At 38.0% G+C, this 10,212-nt stretch overlaps 1 protein-coding gene across 2 annotated transcripts in view; it reads left to right on the forward strand.

Annotated features, from left to right (window-relative positions):
• Positions 1-7,620, forward strand: part of dhx33 (DEAH (Asp-Glu-Ala-His) box polypeptide 33) — a 10,895-nt gene extending 3,275 nt beyond the window's left edge. For both annotated transcript variants that reach the window (XM_014034555.1, XM_014034556.1), the window contains 8 exons: positions 1,003-1,188; positions 1,274-1,385; positions 2,201-2,360; positions 2,430-2,518; positions 2,596-2,723; positions 4,358-4,561; positions 4,657-4,743; positions 6,473-7,620. In XM_014034555.1, the coding sequence (XP_013890009.1) occupies positions 1,003-1,188; positions 1,274-1,385; positions 2,201-2,360; positions 2,430-2,518; positions 2,596-2,723; positions 4,358-4,561; positions 4,657-4,743; positions 6,473-6,781 (1,275 nt within the window). In that variant the 3' untranslated portion in view covers positions 6,782-7,620. The remainder of the gene's footprint in view (positions 1-1,002; positions 1,189-1,273; positions 1,386-2,200; positions 2,361-2,429; positions 2,519-2,595; positions 2,724-4,357; positions 4,562-4,656; positions 4,744-6,472) is intronic.
• Positions 7,621-10,212: the final 2,592 nt, after the last annotated feature.

Raw genomic sequence — 10,212 nt, forward strand, 5'->3', positions numbered from 1 at the left:
TATGTTATATTATATCATATCATATTATATTATATTGTATTATATTATATTATATGTAGGGGTCACCTCGAGTGAAGAAATGAGATTTACTGCCTCGGACAGTCCTGACGAGAGGACAGGAACTCTGTCACAAACTGAACTCTATTTAGGCCATGACAGGTCATTCTAACCATGGAAGAGAACACCTCAGTTCTCTTAATCAGATAATGGACAGAACAATCCCTTCTGTTCGTGATTCATTTGTTGTTTAATTAAGAATGTTTATGCATTTGTTAAATCATGATAATGMCTGTCACAGGAAAAGTGGAACCACTTCTTTTCTTTTATTGTGCCTTAAAGATTTATAATGGTATAAAAAAATCACAGAGAATCTGATTACAATGTTTTCATTGTGTTTTTATGTAAATCACTGTTTTTATTTTACTTTGATCACAGTAATATAATTGTGGATTTTTCCTGAGAAAATCTTTCATTTATCTGGACAAACAGAAGGTTCAGAACTGATTATAAAACAGAAATGTTAATTAATCATCATAAATGTTTTGCAGTGATTTTCTCTTATTGTGTCACTTTTCACTTCGCACAGTCAAGATACAGCGGGTCTTGCATTTTTAACAAATGTAAGGAGTAAAAAGTACAGATAAATGTGGGAAAATGTAAGAAGTAGAAATAAAAAGTGGGCTGAAAAATCATTAAGTAAAGTACAGATACCCCAAAAATCTACTTAAGTAGAGTAACAAAGTATTTGCACTTAGTTACTGGTACTTTACAACTGTGGCTGTTTGTTACTTTAACTTTTAGTTATCCTTGTAACAGTTCAGCCAGCCTTTTGCTCCTTTTTGTTTTCAGTTCTTCTGCTTCATTTAGCTTCAACAAGACATTTCATGTTTCAACTACTTGTTGGCAGAAGAAGTAATTTCTCTAGTTGTTCCTTGCTGCTGTGGGATGATGAGCTGTGTCAAAAATGTTTATTTCTTCTGACCTGCTGTTGCATTAAATCAGGAGGCTCCACCATCTCATGACATCTTGGTGTTCATGACGGGACAAGAGGAGATCGAGGCTCTGGCGAGGACGTGCCGAGACATCGCCAAGCACCTTCCTGACGGCTGCGGTCCAATGGTCGTCACCACATTGTACGCAGCGCTGCCCCCAGCCCTGCAGCTCAGGGTCTTCCAGCCAGCACCAAAGGTAAACGCAACAGGCTGGAACTAAACTTTATACTTCTTTAGTGTTTTTTATTTTATTTATTATTGTCTCTTTTGTGGTTGTTTAGGGCTGTAGGAAGGTCATACTCGCCACCAACATCGCTGAGACATCAGTCACGATCTCTGGGATCAAATACGTCATCGACACGGGGATGGTGAAGGCCAAACGTTTCAATCCTGGTGATGTTTCAGTCCAGACACTCACTTTATTTCAATAAAGCAGTTGGTGAMCTGAATGCTTCTTTTCAGAACTGTAAATATATGTTGCGACTCTTTAGATGGGCACAGACCCAAAGCTGGATAAACTGCTCAAACTAAATACCCTGATCTGATCACTAGGTGTGCAACAATACATGTACCCGTATCGAACTGTTCAATACACACTATGTATCGAACAATACAGATTTTTAAACTTATTTTATCAACTTGTCTTCTGAAGATGCTCTGTGTTGAAGGATCAGTGGATCTGCGTTCGACTACTCCACCTAGGCTGCATTTTTGAGTGCAGATCTACCGAGAATTTTGCTGTTTCAGCAACATTTAGTTTAAAAACTGTACTTTTGAGGTTAAATAAATGTTCTTAACTTGTAATTTATTTAAATTAATTATGAAGGGCATGGAAATTTCTCTTTTTTGAATCGAAAAAATATCAAACCGTGAAACTAAAGTATTGAACCAATCCAAATTATGAATTTTCTGTATCGTTGCACCCCTACTGATCACCTCATAATTTGATTTGAATACGATTCAGATGGTTGCATCTGAATTATCTCGACCTGCTGTACTTCCTGTCATAAATCTCACTTTGTCATGATTAATATAAATAAAATTACATTGATATTTAAAAATAAACTCAGAATCCTTCATATCTGCGAAGCATCTAAACATGATTGTCAGTAAATGAGCGAACCTTATAACCAAACCTTTATTCTAACCTTTAAACAAATCGGTTGACTGTGAGGACCCCTCACTGACGGTCCTCGTGTGGTTCTCAGACAGCGGGTTGGAGGTGCTGGCGGTGCAGCGAGTCTCTAAGGCCCAGGCGTGGCAGCGAGCGGGTCGGGCCGGCAGGGAGGACTCCGGCTTCTGCTACCGTCTCTACACCGAGCAGGAGTTCGACAGCCTCATCCCCATGACCGTACCGGAGATCCAGAGGTAGGACCCAGAGTCCTGAGGTGTTCCGGTCGGAGCGGCTGAGTAAATGTTCTCCTGTTGGTCCTGCAGGTGTAACCTGGCTGCTGTGATGCTGCAGCTCATGGCACTTGGGATTCCAGATGTGATGAACTTTGATTTCATGTCCAAACCTTCTCCAGGTAAGGCGCTGCTGATCACACACCAGTCTGCCTCTCAGGTGGATGTGTTAGGGGTGACTGTGTTCTGTTGATCCCAGAGGCTGTGCGTGCTGCGGTGAAGCAGCTGGAGCTGCTGGGAGCTGTGGAGAAGAAGGAGGAGCAGGTTCTCCTCACCTCTCTGGGGAAGAAGATGGCCAGTTTCCCTCTTGAGCCTAGATTTTCCAAGGTACCRTTTGTTTACATCCGCTCAATGTAGTTTTGATAAATCAGCCGATACTTAAACAAGAAGCTGATTTTATCCACTGATCTGATCTTCCTCTGCAAAGGTATGAAAATCAACCACTGTCCCTTGTTCTGCTGTGAACGAGGGCGGACTTGATTCTTATTACATTTTCACTTTTTAAAATGTTACACATGCTGCACTTTGTTTTGTAAAATGTTMGACTTTTAGGAAGCTTTTGCAGGTTATAATTTAGATTGTTTTTACATTTAAAAAAAGTCCAAATTTGGGCTTTTTTTTTGCAATACAAGGAAACCTAAACCCCTGTGTCATGTTATGAATCATCACCATTTCTTGCCAATACACGGCCTTATTAATTAGGGCTGGGTATCATGGCCAATACTCTACATCGATTTGATTTGGATTCATAAGGTTCTGAATCGATCAATCACGATTTGATTCGATTTGCTCTTTAACGAATTGTTGCAAAATGCAATATCACTATTTTTTCTCTTCACCATAAGGACAAACTTTTATATTAAACAGTTTAATCTTGAAGGGAACTGTCACAAGTTTAAAAGGTCTTAAATTAAAAAGGAATTGCAGGTGACAGTGTTGTTGGAGGAATTAATTTTTAAGAAATTAATTTTCTTGATAAATAAGAAGTGATGGAATAAGGCTGCAGGAGAAGAGGTGGGCTAATATAAATATACTTCTGTCCACTCCTGTATAAAAACTGTATATTTGTAATGTTTCTGTTACCTTCTGTTATGTTCAATATAACTTATTGAAATTTATTACTTATATTAAAACAAATAATACAACTACAACATTTCATCACTGTGGATTTCATTAAGATGTTTCTTAAAGTTTAAAAATAGTAATATTGGTACCAAAACTAAACGATTTTGTTAGAATGTCAGCTTTAACACATTTAATCATGTCGGTGGAGAACAGTTTCAGTCAGATGTTTTCATACTGTAGTTTGGTTCGAGCGCCTAACGAGCCACTCRTCTGCTTTGTTTTCTTTACCACATAGGAGCACAAATCTTTGCAAACAAAAGTCATCRTGGTCTCTGTTGTCTTTAAGTTCTGCTGAGAGTCGGCTGGTAATGTTAGTGATTCCTTAGTTTCTTTTGTTTTGATCCAGACAACTTGTTATCGAAAGCTAATGTTAGCGCTGAACGTCAACTGGATGTAAGCATATAGCAGGCCAGGAGTGACAAAATATAGACACACGTTTCAGACGTGCGCACAAGATGCCATGGGGAAGAATCGATCTCTGTGAATCGATTTTCACAAATTTAAATGAAATCGATCCCAGATCGATTTAAATAGATTTTTTTTTTACCCAGCCCTACTATTAATTTAATAGTCTGAACAGCAATGCTCTAAACTTTTCATTTATATTTCAGAGCACWACCTAATGTCCAGTTGAAACAAGTTTGTATTGTTTCAAGGGTATTGTTTAGTGTTTTCCAACAAATTAACATTGGAACATTGAAGGTGTATTGTGACTTTATAACACCTGACAGTGTAGGCTAATTAAAAAATCARTATCAGCCAACATGATGGCAGGTCAGGCTTTTTAAAGATGGGYGCAGCCCGACAATAAACGTCTCGTTTACTGTGTGCCCCAGACCATCCTGCTGTCTCCAGATTATTCTTGTTCTGAGGAGATCTTGAGCATCGTGTCGCTGCTGTCGGTGGACAGTGTGCTGTACAACCCTCCGGCCCGCTGGGACGAGGTGCTCGCCGCTCGCAAGAAGTTCACGTCTAGTGAAGGAGACCACATGACCCTGCTCAACACGTACAGAGCTTTCAAGAAAGTCAGCGGTAACAAGGTTGGTATGATGTGGAAACAAAAGGCTCTGAAAGAAAACAAAAAAAAAGCTGCTTCTTAATCGTTTTAAATATGTCAAATTTGTGTTTGTTGAAGGAGTGGTGTCGAGCAAACTTTGTCAACAGCAGGAACATGAGTCTGGCCAAAGAAGTTCAGGCTCAACTCCGAGAAATCTGCCTGAAGGTACAAACCTGCTAGTTTCTCTATAGACTGTAAAAATGACAAGTTAAATAATGACTGTTTGGCCATTTTTTTAACCAGTTCTGTGTAAAAGTTAGCAATGACTAACATTATTTCTGTAGTAAATCACAAATTAAACCACCTCAATTTAAAGGACAACAGTTTCAGTGGTAAACTTTCAAATAAACAAATTTAAAAGGTGAAAGAAAATAACACCTGTCCTACCCTAGAGCTGCAATTTTGTTTGATAGCACAGCCTGCCTTAAAACCAGCATTGCCATTAACTAYATTTCCCATAATGCCCTCRAGTGTTTATAAGAGGACGTGTTAAAACGCTGTTTCTATGCAGGAAACACCACGTAGAGCTCAGCTATTATTAGCGGTGCGCAGTCATAGCAATGARACGAGGAAYGTGTTTAGTTGAACATGAAACGTCAAAGTTAATTAGAACTGGCCTTTTGAGAGCCACCATAACGTTCACATGGTCCTTGGTGAAAATGAGTTTGACCCCCTGGTTTAATGGATTTACAAGCTAACAGGTGTGTGTTTGAGTGGGTTGAAAACAAGTCTAGTGCAGGGTTTCCCCCAAACAACTTGCTACATTGCTGTGTTTTTGTTAAAAATTTTAAAAGACGACATGAAACTCAAAAATATGACAGTACTTTAGTGTTATTGTAAAACATTACTGACATTATTTAAACACCATCTTGAGGGTCTTAAAAAGGCACGCTCTTAAAATACTGTTGTCACAAACACACCAAAAATACAATTAAAATAAATGATGTCAATTTTTGTTATTATTATTGAATTTAAATTATGTAACATCTTTAAACCAGCTGTGTAATGCTGGTCACATTTTAAAGTAAAATAAATAAAAATAATTCAAACAAGCAGTCATCAGTCTGATTGCTTCCAGGCCAGGGAGTAAAAACAGGAAACACCTGGAAGCAGAGGTTTGCTGTACTTTTCTGTGTTAACCTCTTTTTTTTCGGACACTGCATGCAATTAGACATCTACTGATACAGGTTTTTGAAGGCCGATACATAAATGTATTATATATTATATATAATAATAATATACATTATAATTATAATATGATATACTTATATATTGCTGCTTGCACAAGGTTGCTCTGATGACTTGCTAACATCCATGCTAGCTGGCGCTGGCTCTAAATAAACAAACGACACTAAAGCTTTGGTTGTACTTCACTGTGATGGCAGCAAGCAGTCTGACAGCCTGTCAGCCTGTAATACTCCATCACACTGCTGTCAGTTTGACATTACAGGCAGCAGCTAGCTGACGCACCTCAAGGGTTACATCTTGATATTGAAAATGATCTGGATGATTTATTGTGCAGATGGAAGAAGCCATCAGTTCTCCAGCTCGTTGTTAGAATCTTGTTTAGGCTATTAGGTGTATATAGTGTTACCCATTGTTTGAGCTTGAAGAAGTTTTTAAAAAAATCTACTCCTCGTGTATAATTCTTCTTTCTTCCTAATCCTTCAAGTGAAAAACTTGGATGATTTCTGGGGTTTAATCTTTTTCTTGTTCTATATGAATAAATAGTAGACTAGTGGTTTAAGATTAGTTCATAGCTTTGTTGTTTTAATGTTTTATGAGGAAAACCTTTGTGCTCTGATCAGTCTAGCTACCTGAAGCTAACCACGTTACCTGAGCAGTTTTCACTTAGTTTGGACACATCTGTAGCTGAAACTTTCTGTATTTCCAGCTGAACCTGAAGCTGGAGTCGTGCGGAGCCGACACGGGGAGCGTTCGACGCTGCCTCGCCCACGGCATGTTCACCAACGCCGCGGAGCTCCAACCGGACGGCACCTACCTGGCTCTGGACTCCCACCAGACCGTGGCCATCCACCCGTCCTCCGTCCTCTTCCAGTGCAAGCCGGCCTGCGTGGTCTTCAACGAGCTGCTGCACACGTCCCGCTGCTACATGAAGGGTCTGTGTTTGGTGGATGCAGACTGGCTGCTGGCCGCAGCGCCCGAGTACTTCGGCCACAAACTGCACCTGAACAAAAGCTAACAGGACGCAGGGCGGATCGTTTGGACTGAGCAGAAACTTCCTCTACCTCCCAGCTGACATGGATCTGACTTGTGTCGCTGCAGCAAATCTAAAACTCAGACTTCCTCCTCGTGTTAGAAATAAGGTTTTTTTTTTCTTTTGCCTGAAAATTATAAATCTCACTCTGCTGAACTTATAGGAGAGAAACACTTTCAGCTTCTTGAAGGTTTGCACGCACCTTTGCAGCACAGATTACTTCACCAGAGGAGCAGAAATCTACATTTTTCAGATTTTATTTTGAACTGTGAAACCAAAAAGCAAACAGCATTGCAGCAGTCTTTGTTTGCCTTCAGAGACTTGGCTTTCTAGAAGTGAAATTTAGGTTTATACGGCGTGGCTCTAAACGGGTTTTCATGAGCAGAAAAAGATTTCTTAAAAAAAAAAAAAAACATATTTGTCACATTTATACTTTTACACCTGTCTACCTGCGACAGCCTGTGCACACACCAACCTACATGCATGTCAGAAAGCATTCCTTCTGTCTCCGGCTGAACACACACACACACACACACACACACACACACACACGCACACATGGAGATGAGCCAGTCACTCAGGTCTGCACAGTCTAGTACAGCTATCTTTATGGGGACCTTGCATCAATTTTATTCATTTCTCCAGCCTGATCCTAACCTAAACCCAAATCCTACCTTACCTGAACCTCAATTTTTTTTTTTTTGTTGTTGTGTGAAGCAGACAGATGTCCACTCAATGGCAGAATGTCCTCATAAGCATAGTATATTGTCAAAATATGCGACCCATCAAATCAAAATGAGGATTAAGTCAAATTTAGTCAAAATGACCTAATTACATTTTCAGATTCTTGGCTTTAAAAGCTACATTTTGATACCTGGATCATTCTGATATAAGTAAATTCAAAAATAAGACTTAATTTGTCTTGTTTGTTACAATAATACATAAATATTTGGTCTGAATCCTGATTTTATGTCCTTTTAATGAGGAGTTTTTGATGTCCTTTTAAAGAGGAAACCTCAAATTATATTTGAATATTGAGATTTTCCAGCTGAAAAGAAACAAAACTTTGCTAGCTAACAGCGTTTTTCCTCAAAATCAGGTTTTTTGTTTCTACTGCTCAAAAAAATGCGTCAAAAATTTGTTTTATGATTATATTTCAGAGAGTTCATTCAAATGATACATTGATAATGCTTTATTTTGACAAAATGCAATTTTTGTGAACGTTTTAATCAAAACCATTTGCCTATTTCTCCATATCCCACTTTTAATCCTCGTTTCGATGCGATGGGTCACATATGTCCACAAAGACATGTACGCAGTCTGAAGAATGTTTATCACTAAGGTTGGCAAATGAGACAAATACATCAACCTCTGAAGTCTTTTCTGTTTTTTATTTTAGGTTAATTTTCTCGTTCAGTAGTTTTGAGTTTTAATGACAAACAGTTCATCTTCAGCCCTGATCCTCACCACCCACCGGCCTGCATGTTGTAGACGGTTTTCTGCTTCGACACACCTGACTGAAATGACCGAGCACCGCAGGACCAGAACTGCAACCAATTCAAAGCTTAAATAATTCAGGTTTATATTGAAATCCCAGCTTAATCCCTTATGTTCTTTTCATGCCATCGGCCTCTGATCTTGATGAAATTTGGCACAGATGTCTGACTCGGAGTCCTTCAGCCCCATATGTATGTTTAGTAACTCAGCTTCTACTCAAAACCATTTCTTTTGATCATTTCTATATTTATAAAGTACCTAAAATCCTGGAGAGATTAGTACATATATGACATCCTGCATGTGAACATGGTTTGTTTCATAAACAGTTTACCAAGAACAGATACATTTTTTTCCAATCAAAATTATTTAATTTTTAATGACCAATCCAAAAATACCAGAACATCATCAGTTCTGGTGCTTTGTGTGTGTGTGGGTCACACATGCACTATGAAGTTTTAACCTGATTTATAAAACAGTTGACAGACGACCGTAAAATAGAATAAGCACTTTTTTTTTATCAAGCAGTGAAATGAGCTGCTGCTCCATGAAAAGTGAAGTTAATTTGAGAAACACTTAAACACACCTGCATGGACACATCAATCTTTGCTACATGGCATCAGATTAAAAAAACACTTCAGGCTGTCATCTAAATCTGTTAATCCTGTTAATCTGAAGGAAGGAGACTCACAGTAACACCCAGGACATATTCGTAACTTTGTAAACAAACTTAAATACATGTGAGGTGCTTGAAGACTTCATTTTTACAGAAATTCAGCCTGCATGAAGTAAAGTTGAAACTTCAAATTATATTGTGTGTTTCAAGCTTTTGGTTAGTTTTTCACAACCATACGTGTTAAAAATTTTAATAAAACTTCCACCTGTCCAAGCAAATGTTTAGTTAAACGTTCAGCGTTCTTTGAAGTAATTCAAATCTCCACCAGATCAGAGAAAAAGGAGCACAGTTGAAGTTTGTGCAATATGGCAACATTTTGCTGATGTATGGCGCTCAAGAGTGTGTGACAAGTTTTAGCTCAATATGTTTAAAAACTGAGTTGTAGCCAGGTTTGGATTGGCAGGTGATGATTTCACAACAGAGTTGTTTGTGAACTGGATTGACTCCAAAAGTTAAGCGGTAGATGTACATCCAATAATTACTTTTTTGCAAATTTTATCAAAAGTTTTATTAGTTGATGGGATATTTTGCTAAAAGAAACAAAAACACAGACCTGAGCAAAACATTCAGATTTCACCTTTTGGTGGTAAATTTAAAAAAAGGTCTCCTCCGAACAGCGCCATCTTCTGGCAGCAAGAGGTATTTATGATGCAACTGGTGAAAATCTGCCAGTTCTCCAGAACTGAGTACTGATAAAATATTCTTATTTAAATTATCTTTAAAGTTTAGTTTATAGAAACAGATTTGTGTTTATTAGTCACTAAAGGCTTGTATTTTTGTGATATTACATTGATTTAACCTTTGATTTATTGTTGAGAGCAATATTTTTGTGCAGCAATAYAAAAATAGATAACAGACTGTTTCCAAACCTTTTAAAGAAATAAGTTGGTCAGATGAGCTAGTTCATCAAAGAAAATGCACCACATCTTTACTTGTAAAGCACGCCAGACACATATATAAACTTTTTAAATGGAAAACATTTATGAAATTGTTCAGATTTGCATTTAGCGGCGCTAACGACCTATTTTAGTCGTGGCCACAAGAGGGCGCTCTTTAAATAAATAATCGCATTATTTTTTTATTTTGTTAATTGTTTAATATAAATTAATAGAAACGTATGCCTTATTTATATCGTACAACTTGATATATTTTATAAATGTTTTAAGTAGATAGTAAAATATTTMTTTAGTTTTTTAAGTATTACTTCCGGTGCAGAGGTCATAGTGACGCTAGGTCAGAGTGTCCT

This window comes from Austrofundulus limnaeus, unplaced genomic scaffold, assembly GCF_001266775.1.
Source record: "Austrofundulus limnaeus strain Quisiro unplaced genomic scaffold, Austrofundulus_limnaeus-1.0 Scaffold2169, whole genome shotgun sequence".
Lineage (NCBI taxonomy): Eukaryota > Metazoa > Chordata > Actinopteri > Cyprinodontiformes > Rivulidae > Austrofundulus > Austrofundulus limnaeus.